This window comes from Gracilinanus agilis, chromosome 4 (genome assembly GCF_016433145.1).
Source record: "Gracilinanus agilis isolate LMUSP501 chromosome 4, AgileGrace, whole genome shotgun sequence".
NCBI lineage: Eukaryota > Metazoa > Chordata > Mammalia > Didelphimorphia > Didelphidae > Gracilinanus > Gracilinanus agilis.
The window spans coordinates 123,073,872-123,092,739 of record NC_058133.1 but is presented as its reverse complement, the minus strand read 5'-3'; the positions used below and the strand labels follow the sequence as shown (position 1 = coordinate 123,092,739).

Below are 18,868 nucleotides of genomic sequence, written 5' to 3'. Positions count from 1 at the left end.
AGAAAAATATTGAGGCAACCTTATATGCAAACTCTACTGTCATTTTTCTAGGCCCAATAAATAATGGCTTAAATAGGAATAGCATTTAATTAAGACAATTGTTAGTTTAACAATGATAATATAAAAATAAGTTTTTGTAAACACAAGCATAAAAACATTCATATAGATACTTCTATTGTTACCTTCTATTATTCCTAATTTAAAAAATAATAATAGCATTTATATAGCACATTAAGTTTCTCAAATCAATTTACACAACTTTTCTCATTTGATAGATGTCTTAACCATCTTACTTTTCTTTTTTTTTTTTTAACGGGTCAAAGAGGATATGGTAACATCATCTTCCTAATTCTGTACAAATATTGGGTAGCTTCCCTTTGAGGATTTATAGTAGGGCATAGTCACAATTCACACAGGGTGAGGAAGAATATGTAGGTCACCATCTGAGCCATTGGATAGCATATTAATTTGTCTTAAGTCCATTGGAAATACTGAATTTTTTGACAAATTAGTACGACTTGAAAGTACTTTTCATCTGATAATTTCAAGATACCTGATCCAGATAAATTACATTCTTGGATACTGAAAGAAATGGTGGTTATTGGCAAACTTTTGTCCATCTTATTTGAAAGATCATGAAGAAAGGGACAAGTATGATCAGACTCCAGAAAGGCAAATATTACTTCGATTTTCTAAAAACGAAGATGGAAATACTATGCAAACTCTGTTCCACTGAGCATGACTTTGATTCCTGGGAAAATACTAGACCAGATTAGTAAAGAAATGGTTATTGAATATTTTTAAGTGGAAAAGGATATCCCAAAGAGTTTGCATAGCTTCATGAAGTTAGATAAATTAAGTTAGATAAATCCAATTCCTTTTTTTGGACAGGGAAGCTAAATTAGTAGCTTAAGAGAATGCTATAGATATAAGTACCTAGATTTGGAGCATTTGGTGCATTCAGTTAAGAAATTCATGTTGTTTGTGGAAGGTAAAGCTTGGAATTATAGGAACTGGTTATCACTAAGTGGATGAACTAGAATTAGAATTTAGGCACAAGTCCTTACTCTAGAGTAGATGGGAATATGGAGATGCTTCTCTGATGAGGACTGTTGTCTTCCTCTCAAGACCTCTTCAGATCTGACAGACTTACTGTGCAGGTTACACCCACTGGTGTTTCTTCAGTGGGCTTTGAAAGCCAAGGAGCCATGTGGAATGTAGTAGGGTAGCTTGATTTGAATAATGTGCTCCAAATATTCCATAGTTCTTGTGGAAAAGGCAGAAAAAATGTAGATTAATTCAGAACTGTTTAGATGGCCACACACTAACAAACATTATTAAATACCTCTGATATGCCAGGAACTGTGAAGAGTAACATAGTAATGTGACTTAGGAATAACCATCTGGTTGCTGCACGGAAGATTAGCTTGTAAGAGTGGAGACTGGGTACATGAGACCACAAAGAGATTATTGTAAAAGCCTCGATGAGATAATATGAAAGCCTAGAGTAACGTGGTTATACTATGAGCAGAGAGGAGAAGATGGATGTGAGATGTTTAAGAGGTAAGATCAATTAGACTTGCCAATTTATTAGATATCAGAGATGAGTAAGAGTGATGTGATGAATTGAGAATGACTCTAGTTGCAAGTCTGAGCAACTAAAGAATGATGGCACTTTTTATCTAAATATGGACATTTGGTGCAGTTAGGTGTTACAGTGAATAGATTGTAGGTCTTGAAGTCACAAAAATCTAAGTTTGAATTTTGCCTCATCTACTTGTTAGCTATTTGACCCTAGAAAAGTTACTTTGCCTTCATTTGCCTTCTTTTCTTCATTTGTAAAACAGAAATAATAACAGTACTTACCTCCTAGGGCTGTTGTGATGCTCAAATGAGATGAAATTGAATATTGGTTAAATCTGTTATTTGTAGGGCTCTATAAAATGTACTGAGAATGAGAGCAACTTTAGATTATTCATAGTTCTTGACCTCCAAAGTCTTACATTTTATGTCTATATAAAATAAAAGAAATAACAAAATTAGGAATGTTTATAAGACAATTCTTTCATCTAGGTATTCTTTATAAATGTTATGGGTTCCCCAATAAAGATTATTTTTGAATGGATTAATGAAATAGCTTGTATTAAAGACTTACTATGTGCCAAGAACTCTGTTAAGTACTGGGGACACAAAAGAAAATGTAAGACAAAGTCTCTGCCATTAAGAAACTTACATTTTAATAGGGAAAGACAATACTTTTAAGGGTGTGGTGACCAGAGGGGGATTTGTTAGGGGCAGCCAGAGAGATAGTGAAAAGAGTCGTAATATTGTTAATAGAGATGTTCTTTTTAGGAAGGTTAGTGTTGAATTTGACTGTTGCAACAGGTAGAAAGAAAGCAGAGTTGTTGAAGTCTCAGCAGTAGGAAACCCAGGGACCCAGGCCAATCAGGGGAATGCTGTACTGGAGGTGAAGCCTAGGGCACAGGAGCACTATAGGAAGATAGCCATGCTAACATTTCCTTCATTTTTTTTGCGTGTACATTTGTCAGATTTCTAATTCAACAATCTCTAAACACAGAAGAATGCTTACTAACCACTATTTGTCCAGTCACCCCAGAGTATGGTATGACATGATTTTTCTTTTTAAATCACAGAAGAAAATTGTTTTTTTAAATCCTTACTTTCTGACTTAGAATCAATACCGTGAATGGGTTCCAAGGCAGAAAAGTAATAAAGGCTAGGCAATGGAGTTTAAGTGACTTGCCTAGGATCACACTTCTAAAGAACAAAATCTTAAAGCATTTAAAAATATATTTGATTCTGAAAAAAAAAAGTAGTTTACTCAGTAAATCAATGGGAAAGAGGAGAATTGAGGAGTTAAATAATGATCATTCATATTTTATCCCAGTTCTGTCAGGTGGAACACTGGTGGAACGTTGTGGCATGTTCCATGTTTCACTTCTGCTCTCACTGCCTGCACTTCCACTGAAGAACCCCAGTTAGCTAGAAAAAAGTAATAGAATTTTAATCCTTTTTGTTTGTCTTTGAACCTTTCCCCATAATAATCTAACTTTGCTATATGATCTCTTTTCCTTTTTGACTTCCTGGTTAACTTCCAGAATATTGAGACTGTGCTTTGAGGATTGTTTTTTTTTAATCAGCTGATAAAAATTTAAACTACTGGAGGACATGCCCTAAAGCCTTGGAGGTGATTAGGTGTGCAGTAAGAGTTTGGCAACATGCTCAATTGATTCTTCTTTATTTGCAAAGATTTCATCCCCAAGAGAAAGCAAGTTTATCTCTTACATATATATGCATATGCCATAGCTAAAAATTAGAGGAAGCCTACAGAGGTTAATTAGGGCCCCAATCTTTGTCAGTTTAATGCCCAGACCACAATTTAACCCATCTTAAACTTGTTAAAGTCTAATGAAAAAAATATTCTGATGGTCTATGAAATTCCTGTATCGTTACAATATGGAAAAGATAGTAAGCAGTTTTATTGTATAATCTCTTGAAACAATATCTCATTACTTCCACTTATGTTGCAGCTATATGATAGAAAATAGTTTTGCTCTAATGATAAAGACACCAATTTAAAGGGAGTTGTATTTTCCCCATTTTGTTTGGATGAATGAGGGTAACTATAAAATCCTTCTGTTAAAAGCATTACAAATGAAGGCTAAAGGACCAAATTATGAGACAGACAGACACACAGATGTTTTGATTTTTAAATCATTGCTTATTTGCTTTAAAAAAAAGTATCAGAATTAGTATGTCTTCTGTGATTTTTTGCTCCATTTTCTTAATAATTTAGTTCAAATTTAAGTGAATGCCTTTGAAATTGTTGTAAATTATAATTAACTCCTACCAGTTCTTGAATATTATCTTAAATATGGCTTTCAAATGCACTGATCATAAGTATACATATATATATATACATATATATGTAGCGATTTCTTGGTCAGTACATTTGGGAGAATCATTTTGCATGTATTAAAATTTATTATAGAAATCTTTATTCAAATAATGGAATTATTTCACCAATATATCAACTTTTTCTCTATTAATTTTTCTTTATTACATAAATACTTAGGGCATGTTTCTGAATATTTTTTACACATTAATTATCCCTGGCAGGATGAGTGTCTTAGTAGGCAAGAACCTGGCATTGTGATCATTTCAAGTTTGTTGCTAGCCATGTAGTGGATTTAATCTCCTCTAGCACCTGAAACTCAAATGATTTGACCCTTCTATCCATTAAAGATGCACTCAACAACTTTTATGTATTGATTTATGATAAATAATGTTTTATTCATTTTTCACATTTTATGTAAACTCTAATAACATGATCACTCTACTGGAAATAAAAAGGAATTCTCTTAGACCTTTCTTTCAATTTCTGCAGAGTGAATTTGTTTGCTCTAAAGTTGTACCGCATAGAGTTTGGGATACTCTTTTCTTGCATGGTCTGAGTACAACTTAATTTCTTAGCCATAGACTCGAGGTAATTTCAGTAATGATATGTAAACAGTAATGGCATATAATATATATGTATAATTCATAGAGTTGCGCTTTCTTAATAATATTCATAGATGTCTGGTCCACGTCTTTAAATTACAAAACTAAAAACCTTAAAAGCTAAACTTAAACATTGAGCTACAATCATTTTCAGAGTGATCAGGAAAGGAATTATGGTTATCTTAAGCTCTTTGCCATCTAGCATAAGTTGAGATATCAAATGAAAAGTCTCCTATATCAGTTTTCATTTGAGCAGTTGGGGCATTGGGAACAATGCATTTATTTGGTTCTCTTTTGTATTTTAAGGCTTGTACTGGAGGGGGATGCAAAATCAGTGAGATCAGCATCGCTTTAACTGATGAGACTGTCCCAGAAGGTGTTCCTGCTCCTAAAGCCCAGTCTTATTCATCTGACTCCTTTAACATCTCCTGGACTAAACCTGAATATCCGAATGGTAAGTGAACTCTTTTAGCCTCAAGTTAAAAAGATGATTAGTAAAGGTAAATTAATATTCTAAATGGCAGCTTATATGTGGTGCTTAATTTTTAATGATCATTTTAGCACATAAAATACCTGAGATAGTATCATTGTCTGTAGTTGGAGATTGAGGTTTTCAGGCTGACACATGATTTCAGTGGCTCAAAAGTGCTCCCTTTTGATAGTTCTTGTGTATTGCATCTCATTGTTTCATGTTTGCCAGAAAGGAAAAAAAAAAAAACTGAACAGAACAAATGAGGACTCTCTGAAGATGCTGATGGGATAATAACATTGTCTTTCCAAATTTGTTCTGTTTTGTACAATAATTAGTTCTCTCTCTCTCTCTCTCTCTCTCTCTCTCTCTCTCTCTCTCTTTTGATGGTGAATAGAGGAAGGAAGTTTATGCACCCATAGTTTTTGAATTGTTTACCATGTCTATCTCCATTTAAAACATTTACCTTAAGAAAGATTACTTGAAATTCTCTTGGATTGCAATAATATAATTCTTAGAATTAGAAAAAGGACATTTTATATTTTTCAGGCATTAAATACATGTATTAGTATTTACTCAGCAGTGGAATTGTATATTTTTTAAAGAAGTTTCTGAATTGTATTGGTTTCTCTTTGATGAGTTTAGATTATCAAACTAGTCTGTTGTCAATAAAAATAGGATGTATTTACAAATTTGAGGACAATACTTTTAGAAATGTATTTAAAGTTGTGTCATTATTATGACATGATAGTATTGTTTCAAATTGATAGGATTTTTGCAACAAGGTAACAATTTTTTTCTAGCTCAAAATTTATTATTAGCTGTTTTTTGAAGTGATCATGGACTCCAAAATGACTTTTTTATGTCTCCAAAACAAACCTAAAAAAACTCATCCCTAAAAATTAAAAAAAGCATCTTGTAAAATTGCCCCAAAAAGAAGAAAGAAAAAACTGCTATTTTATTATTTAGTCTTATGTTTACTGTGGTTTTAATTAATCCAGCCATCTCAGTTTAATTAAGCTCAGTGGCAAAAACGACAGATATATTTAGGGACACTGAGAGAGCTCAAATAATTAGAATGAGTGATTATCTTCACTATTGAAGTTATTTTCTATTTTATTACAAATTTCTCATAAGACATAAATGAGTGATCATTTGCTACAAATGTTAAATAATGAAATCTTGTCCCACTCTACTCGAATAGCAATCTAAGCAATAGAGAACAGTGAGAATCAAGATTATTGTCTCTTATTCTATTGCCCTATATTCAACCAGCTTGAATACTAATGGAGTTGGGAGGCCCTGGAACTCTTCCTTCCAACTCCATTTGTACCACTTGCTCTAGCAAATTAATTCCCTACTCCCTCCAACCCCTAAACACAATGCTATAAGTAATATGAAAGTAATTCCATCATTTCAAAGGATTATAGATTTTAATTTCAATTTAAAGTCTTTGTTTCTTCCATTGAGGGCTATTAAATGTCTATTAAGTGTATGATCATTGGGCAGCTAGAATTTTGAAGAAGAAACAAAGTAATTGTCCTTTTAGTCTTTGTATTGTCTAATCTACCTGGCCTTTAATAAAATCCAGAAATTTCAGTGTGTCTTTTTAATCTGAGGAACCATTAATTTAAAAGAAAAAAAATCAAATGTCTTGGAATCTTTTAATCTATTCTCTTCTTTCTACAAATCATTCATTTTTTCATATCTAATGATGGAGAATAATATTTAGCTGTACGAGACATATTTTAACAAGAATATTTATAAATTTATTGAGCCTTGAGTTTAGTAATACATATATACAGATCCCTTCCTTTGTGATACCAGCAAAAACAAAAACAAAAAAACAAAACCAGAAGCTTTTTTTTTCTGTTTTGTTTGTAGGCCTTCCAATAGTTTGTAATAGAAATTGTCTTTGAGATTGTTTATCCTCCTTATGGAGAATTGGGATTTCATATATAAGGCTTAGAGATCCTAGACTCTATTTTCTGCTGTATGCCTAGGTCAGAGTTAATAGGACCAAGTAGATTAAGATTCAGGTGACAGCAACTCTCTACCACTTTCTGAATTCATTTCTGGAGGGTAGTAAATTTGAAGAACAGAGTAGCTTCCATCTTTAGGTTTTCAAAGAGGCCTTTTAAAAATGACTACCACATATAAAATCACCAATTTCAATTAGCCATTTTCAATTTTAATTAACCATTAAAAATAATAGAAGTATCAGGTACACAAATAAAGTGAAAGGATTTGAGACACACAATTCTATTTTACAATAAGACAAAAATCCACAGAGTGTATCTTATCTTTCAGCTCTGACTTATAACTCCATTTTGAATGGTGGAAACTGTGATTATTGAAGAAGGAAATGAGAGGAGTTCTTAATCAGGGACAGGGTAGTCAGTATTTTACTCAATTTACTCTTGTTCCCAGAAAAGCATGAGAAAGACAATCCCTAGGTCAATTTGGGGAGTAATACTAAGTTTTTGCTTTGTGCTAAAATGGTGCTGTTTGAACATAGGCATCCATTCACAGAACAATTCTTCTCATTTAATACTTTTTGCTACCTATAGACATAGGTTTTCTGCAATTAGGTTTAGGGTTTGAACCTGCAGTTTCAGTGGAATATAATGAACTATCAAATGGAAAAAACAAACAAACTCCCTTTATTTGTTGCAAGTTTTCACCTTCTCTGCAAATAATTTAAAATATAATGGAACACAGATAATGTTAATATGTTGTTTTCTAAGTCAACATGTGCCTCCAGGGATCTATGTGTACTAGTTAGTGACCCCCATTTCTATTTGAGTTTGACATCACAGGCCTCTAGTATTTAATGGTAGTGAAAAAAACTGTTGGACCCTAGTGTTGAGCTGCTCTTAGTGTCCTTTGCAACCCTCTGTTATCCTTAACCCCCTTTACCTTACCATCTCATCACACTAGTATTCTCTATCTCCTGTTCCCTTTTTAGTCATACTCAGAGAAGAAGCTAACTATCTTGCTGACTTTACTTTTCTTGTTTATTTCTTAACTAACTTCCCTTACAGTTTTGTTTGTGACTTAAACAATTAACTAACACTGTTGTCTCCAAAGGTATGGATAGTCTCTTAAATGCAAACCCAATGGCTTCTTCCCAAACCTCATTCCTTTTGAATTCTTTGTAGTATTTGGCAGGAACCATCTTCCTGAAAATGTTCTCCTCTCAGGGTTTTGTGACAACTTGGTCTCTATACAAACTATATATCACCAAATGTATATTGGATGATTTCCACCTGGATATCTTGTAGGTATCTCATATACAACTTATCTAAAACAGAATTTTAATTTTCTCCTAAATCTACACTTCTTCTTAACTTTCTTACTTTTAAAGATGCCCTCACCCTTGTGGTCATCTGAGTTTACAACCTTAGAGTCATCTTCCCTCTTCCCTATCCTTCATTCCTCCATATTGAAAACATTATCAATTCTTGTCCATTCTACCTTTAAACTGCTGCCATCCATTCCCTTCCTTCAGGTCATGTGGCTACCACCTTACTTCAGGTTCTCACTATTTCTCAAAAGCCTATTGTACTAATTTTCTAATTAGTTTTAGACATTTTTTATGTCTAAAATATTATATGTCTAAATCTTTAGACATTTCCAATTTCCAATCCATCCTTAATTCAGCTTTAAAGTGATGTTCCTTAAGTGTAGTTAAGACCATATCACTTCTCAACTCAAAAAAATCCAATGGTTTCCTATTGTAGTTTGCTTACTAAATGGATAGAGCACTGGCTCTACAATCAGAAGACCTGAGTTCTAATATCACCTCACATGTAACTAGTTCTGTGACTGAGCAATTCAATTAACCTGTTTGCCTCAGTTTCCTTATCTATAAAAGGAGGATTATAATAGCACCTTCTTTTCAGGTTCATTGTGAGGAGCAAATGAGATAATAATTGTAAAGCATTTAGTAAAGAGTCAGGCCCAGAGGAAGCATTATATAAATATTAGCTCTTATTATTAATTATTATTATTACCTCCAAAAATATATAAAGCCTTCTTTGGCAATTGAAGCCCTAATCAGATTTTATAATCTGATTCACAATTCTAGATTTATGACTCATTATTCTTCTCCATCTTCCCACTTAATTGAATTTATACCCATTGAAGGTGGGACTTGTTTTGCTTTTGTATCTCCAGCACAAATCACAGCAGTTATCATATAGTAGACCATTACTGCTTTTTATTTAATTAATTTCTTCACAGACTAACTGTCCACTTGCTTTTTCTCCTGTACAACATTTTGTCTTCCAACTCTATGCATTTTTATAGATGCTTCTCAATGTCTGGAATGCCCTCTTTCCTTTTTTACATTATAGAATTCCACTCTTGCTTCAAGGTGCAGCTTCAGCATCTCCTTCTATGTGAAGCCTCAACTACTAGTGTCCTCCCTCTCAAACTACCTTGCTTCTTTTTATCTATTCTATTTTTTACTTCTAATGGGCTTTGTCTCCTCTGATAAAATATGAAATCATTTGAAGTAGAGATTGTTTGATTAATTATATCTCCAATCTGATTACAATGAAGAAATTAATAAACATTTTTGATTGATTCCTTAGGTTTGCCATAGCTTAAGATATCTCAAAGAGCAGGAAAAGTAATAAATACTATTACTACCAAAAAAAGGCAAATTAGCAAACATCAATAAATACCAACATTTACATCTAATTATCTATCCCTACAAAATAAATAATTTCATGTATTGAAAAATCATTGATAGAGCTTTAAAATGAGAACAATGTAGACTTTTGCAAGCAACATTCAAAAGCTGAAGCATCTTTACAGTCACATAGTTGACTAAATGTTGCACAGTAAACAAAATCCTAACATTCTCATTGTTTGATTTTAAAAATCTTTTAGAACATCAAAGTATCACTTCAAAGTCTCTCCTTCAACAAGATGAACATTTCTCCCACGCATGTGACAAAATCATACAAGATTCCTTGAAAGAAGTAACAACTTCTTTTTATTTTTCTGCCTTTTGATTTTTATTGACTAATACAAAATAAGTAACCTAACAGGAAGACATGATTATCATAGAGGAAATTGTAGGAAAAGTTTTGACACAGAAAAGGTTTGGAATATTGCATGCAACCTTGAATGACAAGAGCAGAGGATTGTGGGAGATAGAACCATGGGAAGTGGTCTTCTTCTCTAGACTGGTGGGAGATGGAGAATTTTACCTCACTTCTGGTTCCAACATTTAAATACCTGAGGCTTTCCTTTTCTATGTCTTGTGGCTGAAGACCTGGAAGTGTTCCTCTTGTCAAATAAACAATACATAAGAGGCTTTTGGAAATTTGCTGTGGCTAAAGGAGTCTTTTGACCAGGGAGGCTCCCTGAGCCAGCCTGAAGCTTCCCTCCCTAACTCTAGGCCAATTGAGAATGACCTTTATCACCCAGTCTGTAGATTAGATAAATGACAGACTGGAGAGGAAGGAGGAAAGAGCATTTTGGGTTAAAGTCTTGTGTTTAGCCCAAGCCAAAAAGGACCTTGCACCTATAGTGACAAGGTAGGGTTTCCTACCCTACTCTCCACACCCAACTTTGTTCCTTTGTGAAATAAACCACCCTATTAAGATAAGCAGACAGAAAAGAATTTCTTTTGAAGATACAGTAGAAGTAGAAGATAGAAGAGGGAATTGGGGGAGACTGTCTAATAAGCTTTGCTTAACTCAAACTCAAGGCTGTAAGTCATTGAGTCTTACCTCGACAGGGCTGTGTTCAGAAAGAACTTCTTGGGGTCTAGCAATTACACGAGTCCTAGAAAACTGTCTATACCACTACCCAAAGAGGTCCGTTATCTGAATACTGGTTCCTGTCCATTTTTTGTTCTCTATCCCATCTCAGAGATGATCCCCTTGAAGCTCTCAGGGCAAAAGTGGAGAGTTACCCACAGATAGGCTTAACACACACAAGTCTATCTAACAAACATACCCTTGGGGATCTCTCCATCTATCATCTTACAATAAATATAAAAAACTCCAAAAAGAAGTTTATTGAGGCTCCTCTTTGTGGATGAGAGTGTGCTCATTTCCTCACAGTTTTACACACCAGAGCCATAATCACTAAAAAGATTTGAGTTTAACTATTGGAGACCCTGGATTCAGATCCCAATGATACTTACTGTTTGTGTGATCTTGGGCAGATCAGTCAGTCTTCATGGGCATCCTCATCTCTAAAAAGGAAAGACTTGGATTTAATTGCCTCTGAGGTACCTTCTTCCTCTAAATTCATGATTCTATGATTCACAGAAGAAAAGCCAATTGGAAGAACAATGCCTTTTGTTCATTCTAAAGTAGGAAGTTGAATAGACATTACATAGAGCTAATCTGTTAAAACATGAACTTGGCCAGACTTTGAAGTTGGACAGTAAATCAGTTTCAGAATGGCACAGGAGGTAGGATGGCATTTAGGAAGTTATAGAGTATTTTTAATATCTCTAAAGCTTCTCCTTGAAAAAAAAACTCATCTGCTTAACATCAGAATTCAACAATGTGGGCCACCCAAATGACAATGGAGAGAAAGATCATATTTATTATGCATGTATATATGTAGAGACATTATAATGAACATATGTACATATATGTATCTCATAAACACATTTATTCATGTGTGGATCTTTCTTTCTGTATGTATCACCCTCTTGAAGGTCCACCTCTCATCTGATCTTTCCAGTAGACCCGAATAGACCTCCCTGTTAGAGGACCTAACCTGCTCTGCTGACTTGCACATAACACACACTACCTCACTTGGAAATCCTGCCCAGACTGTTTCATAAACAATCAAATGTCCACCTTGAAAAGCTGCAAAGCCTCCCAAACTGAAGGCACAGTGTCCCGTGTCCCATTGCTAGACACATCAATAGTGTTTTAGAGCAGCAAAGATTGCATGACATCTTTTCTATAGCTTTATACAGCTGTTCTGCTTCCTCCTCTTACTGCATGATATTTGTAATAAATTCCAAATACTACCTGTTATTCTATCAATTCATATAATACTAAATCCTTGCCTTGTCAGTATTTTCTCATTTCTATAATCCTCAGCCCTTCCTCATACCTTTTCCACTATGCTGGTGCCTTCCATTGAGACTTCTGAAATTCCTATTTTATAAGTAACAATTATCCTTCACTTTGGACCTCTTCTATTCATGATTCTTCTGGTGGTTGCTAACGTCTGCCTTACTCCAGATGATGTCATATCCCTGTCTATCATCTCCACAGTTGGTTGTACTTTCTCTTATAACACCTATCACATGGATAGGGATGAATACTACTTCTAATCTCTCCCATTGCTGCTATTACTCAGCAACTTTTATTCCTTTAAAATGTACTCCCTTCAAATTTACTGTCCTATTCAGAATATATTGGTTATTGTCTTCTCACAGCAGGTTATTATTCTTTTTACATAGGAAGTTCATTACTTATCTCATATTCTTACTCTCTCCAGATTCATATTATTTTTGTAGGAGGTTTCAAAATTTATTTTCCACATTGAAATATCATAAACAAACATTTCAAACATCTTAACCTCCTAGTTCCTTGGTCTTCTCAAATCATAGGATCTACTTCTTCATTCTACCTCAGCCACACAGAGGGATATGCATACCATAGATCCCGCCATTACCCATTTACATTCTACTTCCATACACACATATACACATATATGAAATGGATAAGTGGATATATATATGTATATATGTATATATATATATAATAAATCCATAATAAAGCTGTTCTTTGTCCTAATTGATACCTTTAATTTTTTCATTCCTCAGTATTTTCCCAGGACATTATTCTGGCTCTGACTTTTCTTTCTTCCCTTTTCAATTTTGATACTTTATTTAACAAGTTCAACTCCACAGTACTATCTAGCCTTTAATCCCTTGTTCCCTTGTTCTATCACTGCTCTTACCTTATAACTCAACTCTGAATTACTCCTAAAATCGCTCTCTGCTCTTACTGAGATATTACCCATTGGAACTAGAGGAAGTCATACACCTTGGATGCCTGACTCAGTGGCAAATTTGTTATGTCATCACAACTGTGACCTCACAGAAAGAAAAGCTATCTTTCTTTTTCTGTCATTGAGATTCTAACCTACTACCTTCAGGGTCTCTTCTAAACCTTTTTTTTTCTACCCTCAGACCTTTGCACCCTCTTCTTCTTCTACTTTCTCAATAAGTGACCTTTCTTCAACTTTACTAAGAAAATAGAGGACATTTTCTGTAAGATTCCCTCTTCTCATCTTCTCTAAATCTCAAATGTCTTTAATAATATGATCACGATCTCCTCCTTTACTCTAATTTCTGACAATGATGTGGCCGCTCTTGTTAATGTGAATGCCTCTCTGCATGCCCTTGATCTAATCTCCTAATGTCTTCTCCAATAGATTATTCTTTTAATCACCTCTCCTCTTCTGCTATTTTTCAATTTCTTTCTAGATACTAGCTGCTTCCCTGCAACCTAAAAAAAATGTCCATGACTTCCTTATTCTTTAAAAAAAATTAAGCAAAATAAAAGCTCTTCTGGACCCAACTGTTCCCTCAATCTATCATCTTATATCTCTTGTCCCTATCTCATCCAAACCTCTGGGGTTGGGGTGGGCAGCTGTCTTACATGCCTTGCTTCTGATCCCTCTTTTCTCAATGACTTCTACATCCTCTGGAATTTGGCTTCAGACCCTGTCTCTCAAAGGAAACGACTCCCTCCAAAGTTATGTATGACTTCTTTGATTGCTAAATCTGATATTCTCTTGTTGTCTTACCTTTGTGAAAACCTCTCTGCAATATTTGACCCTGTTAATTTCCCTCTCCTGTATGCTTGCTCTTCAATGAATTTCTTTGTAACAAACTCTTGGTTCTCCAACCTTTCTCACCACTGCTTTTTTATTATCACTTGCTACTTCATCATCTATATTAGGCTCACAGGAGTACAAGTTTTATCGAAGATCTAGTTCTCTTTTCTTTTTGCACTGACTTTAAATTCAATGATTTCCATGAGATTACTTATTTCCTTGCATATAATTCCCAATTTTATATATCCATTCCCATTCTCTCTCTTGGGTTTCAGTCCCATATCACAAAATGGTGATTGAACATTTGTAAATGTACAATATCTACATGTATTGGCAAATGATTATTTTTCTCTCAAAATGCATACCTTTTCCAAACTTCCTTATTTTTCTTGTGGGACCCTACCATCCTTGCTTCAATCAGGTTCACATCATTGGCATTATCCTCAAATCCCCATTCTCTCTCAACCCAGCAAATCCTAATGGTTGTCAAAAGTTTTTATTTTAACTTCTACAAAATTTCTTGTATCATTCCCGTATTGCTACTGTCTCAGCCACCACCCACATTCTGTCCTTCCTTTATTCATGCCTGGACTATTGCAATAGCTTCCTAATTGGTTTCCTCACCCTAAGTTACTGCCTGCTCATCTTCCACTCTATCACCAACACGATTTTTCTGAAGTACAAATCTGTCTATGCTACCCACTTAATCAAAAATATTTTTGTCCAAAGATAAAATATAAATATCAGTTTGACTCTTAAAGCCCTTTACAACCTGTTTCCTATCTACTTCCTGAATCTCATTATTACTTTTTTTGAAACACTGTGATTTAAGCAAAGCCAGGCTTATTGTTTCACACTTATGACCTCTCCCCTCTGTGCCAGTATATACCTTTATACTAGTTGTCCCCAAAGTTTGTCCTGCACATTCTCTTCCTTCACCTCATAGATTTCCTTATTTTCTTAAATCAAATCAATCTCTGCTCTTCTATAGAGAGTCTTTCCTGGTCTTTCCAATGGGTAGTGCTTTCCTCAACTAAGCCATCTTGTATGGATTTTGTATTTTTCAAGTGAACATGTGTGCAAACACATAAACAAACACCTATATGCATGCATGTTATTTTTCTCAGTACAATGTGAACTCTTTAAAATAGTCTTTTTAAAAGTATTTTTTGTCTTTGTATTCCAAGCCCTTAGCACAGTGCTTAACATGTACTTGTTAGTTGAGAGACAAAAAGTTTTTTTTAATTTATAAGATATACTATTATGTATTATTTAATCATTTCTTCTATACTATGCTAATGTATAAATGTACAATAGTATGTTATATAATATATTCACTTGATACCATATGGGAAAAATAAAACAAAGGCTATTCTTAATATATGATGGAAAATGAGAATGGGCAGTCATGTAATAAGAGAGTGAAGACTGAAGGACAGATTCCATGCTTATTTGAATCCATATAATAACAAGAAATGGCCTCCAATGCAAATCAAAACAATCCTGAGGTACTACCTCACATCTAGCAGATTGGCTAAAATGACAGCAAAGGAAAATAATAAATGTTGACAGGGATGTAGCAAAGCATTAATGCATTGCTGTGAATTGATCCAGCCATTCTGGATGACAATTTGGAACTGTCTAAGAGGCTTTAAAAGACTGCCTGCCCTTTGATCCAGCCATACCATTGCTGGGTTTGTACCCCAAAGAGATAATAAGGAAAAAGACTTGTATAAAAATATTTATAGCTGTTCTCTTTGTGGTGCCAAAAAATTGGAAAATGAGGGGATGCCCTTCGATTGGGGAATGACTGAAGAAACTGTAGTATCTGTTGGTGATAGAATACTATCATGCTCAAAGGAAAAATGAACTGGAGGAATCCCATGTGAACAGGAATGACCTCCAGGAATTGATGAAAGAAGCAGAACCAGGAGAACCTTATACACAGAGATGGATACACTGTGGCACAATAGAATGTAATGGACTTCTCTACTAGTAGCAATATGATGATCCAGGACAATTCTGAGTGACCTATGAGAAAGAATGCTATTCATATTCGGAGGAAGAACTGTGGAAATAGAAACACAGAAGAAAAATAACTGCCTGATCACATGGGTCAATGGGAATATGATTGAGGATGCAGACTCTAAACAATCACTCTAGTGGAAATATCAATAATATGGAAATAGATCTTGATCAATGACACATGTAAAACCCAGTGAAATTGCTTATTGGCTACAGAAGGGGGATTGGAAGATGGGAGGGAAAGAACATGAATCATGTAACCATGAAAAAATATTCTAAATTAATTAATTAATTGTTTTTTAAAGAATGACCTCCAGAGCTTTTCAGTAGATCTTCATGTGGAAGATGACATGGATATGACTTTCATAAAATGAGAAGGCATCATTAAGTTATATTCTAAATCCTTTAAAAATAATGACATTTTGATAAGGTTATATATCTTTTCAAATTTTCTTATATCATAAGCTATATTTGAATGTATGTAACCTGTAGTTATATAAAGATAAAATGGGTGTAGTTATATATAGATGTATATCAGTTTTTTCTGTTTATAACTATATATGTAATTATATCTCTATAACTACATATATTAAGTAGGTGAACGTAGCTATAGCTAGAGACATTATTTATTAATAGCTAAATTTAATTAGCCATTGTTATACCTATATCTATAGCTATAGAGATCCCAGGACCACACTACAAACTGATAAATTAGTTAGCCACCTACATATAATCAGTTTGTGGGGGATACTATTAAAACCCTCTGTCCCCCTATATAACTTGCCATTTAAGGAAATCCCACAATAAGAAATGTATTTCTTTGGCTTATTAACCTTTATTTATAATTTTTATTATTATACATATTTTTAAAAAGTAAAACCTCTTACTAGAGACAAAATATTGAAACATCACCCTTTAGTGTGAAAGTCTATTGTATTTCTTTTGAGGATTTGAGATAAATTCAATTTATGCATACAGTGCTATACATATAATAAGTAACTGATAAATATTTGTTTAGTATATGTTATACAAATATATGTGTGTGTTGTGTACAGATATATGTTGTAAGTTTGTGTGTATGTGTACATACACAAAAACACATCTACTTTTTTTTTGTTTTATTCATCTAGGGATGAAACTATTCCAAATAATTGCTATATTATTTGCTGAGGTTTAACTATGGACAGCAACACAGTTCTAATATTGCCCTTATAGTAAGTCTATATTGGGTCTGGTGGAAACTGATCCAAGGAATAATGAAGATTGTTTGAGGAAAGGAAATTTTTGTGATTCTCTGATTCCTGCCAATAGCAGCATGCTATCCTAGTCTGTCTTCTAGCTGATAATTGGCAGAATGAGGAGAAAAAGAGAAGGTCCCTGGTATCTTCAACTCATATCCTATCCCAAGGTTCAAAAAAAAATTCCCTAATTCTTTGGTTTATGATATTGTTTGGTTTTTTTTATTTACTTCACATAGCCATTTGGGAGATGCACTAATCATGGGAGATGTTTATCTAAAACTAATTTTTACCAGAGTATCATTTTCCCCACAAGCTTTTGTCAATCAATGAACTCTTACCTCAGTAAATGGAGTATTTACATTTATTGAATTTTATGCTATTATGCTCATTTGCTTTTCTACATTGTGTAGAAATCCACTTCACTGGTGAAATTTTCTATCTTTTAGCCAGCACAAAATAGCTTTGATGATTAGTTCTTAGTAGTATAATTTGAGGTCTGATACTGACAGCCCCCTCTCCTTTCTGTTTTCCTTGGTATTCTTCCAAAAATTTTATTCTTTATCAGGGATTCTTAACCATAAGCATTTATATAAATTATTTCAATATAATTATTTCCCTTATAATCCTATATATTTGATTTTATGCATTTAAAAACACAGTTCTTACATTTCTTGGAAGTAGATTTTCAAGTATCTTATACATTCATTACTCATTTTGGTTGTATTTTTCTGCTTCTCTCTCTTCCTACTAGGTTTTGTTGGCAATATACAGAAAAGCTGAAGACTTTTGTGTGCTTATTTGTATTTTGCTATTTTGTTGAAAGCTATTTGTTACATCTCTAGGGTTTTCTAATATTATAGCATCAGCAAAAAGCCATAATTCTTGTCCTATACCTTTTCCTTCTGCTTCTTTTTCTTATCCTTTTTATAAAGATAGCATTTCTAATATGATATCAAATAATAGTAGTAATAATATACATTCTTGCTGCACCCCTTATCATATTGAAAATACTTTTAATTTACATTTACTTCCCCCACTCTCATTCACATTGATGGTCTGTGTCCCTAGAAGGCAACAAATCTCTCTCCTTTGATGTCCTGGAGGTAATACTGAGGGGGTGGGAGATTTTCTATCATTGTTGCTTACTAGTTTCCATTGCTGTGCTGCCCACAGATTGACTATTAAAATGATATTGGCTATCCAGCCAGAATTTATTATCATTTAATTTGGAGTATTTATTATGGTGTTATTTTTTTAATTGTTATAAACACTCCCCCTAAAAAAAAAGAACCCCCCCAAAACATCCTCAGACACATTCTCACAAAAGTACATTTAGGGTCCAGGAGAAAGTAAGGTCAAGTTTAGAAGGAAAATCATAATTTATTGTTCTTTTTTTCAAATTATTAAACATTTATTAATATTCATTTTTAACCTGTTTACATACTTTATGCCCCTACTTTCCCCTTCACCCCCTGCTCTCCCCCCACCCATGGCCAACGCACATTTCCACTGGTTGTAACATGTGTCCTTTTGTTCAGGGTCTATTTCCAAATTGTTGTTAGTTGCATTGGTGTGGTAGTTTCGAGTCCACATCCCCAATCATGTCTGCCTCAGCCCATGCATTCAAGCAACTGTTTATCTTATATGTTTCCTCTCCTGCAGTTCTTCCTCTGAATGTGGGTAGCGTTCTTTACCATAAATCCCTCAGAGCTGTCCTGTGTCATTGCAGTACTGCTGGTACAGAAGCCCATTACATTCGATTTTACCACAGTATATC

At 34.0% G+C, this 18,868-nt stretch overlaps 1 protein-coding gene across 1 annotated transcript in view; it reads left to right on the top strand.

Annotated features, from left to right (window-relative positions):
- USH2A (usherin) overlaps positions 1-18,868 on the top strand; it is a 1,059,501-nt gene that overhangs the window by 508,937 nt on the left and 531,696 nt on the right. The window contains exon 34 of the mRNA XM_044674959.1: positions 4,828-4,975. Coding sequence (XP_044530894.1) covers positions 4,828-4,975 — 148 coding nt within the window. The remainder of the gene's footprint in view (positions 1-4,827; positions 4,976-18,868) is intronic.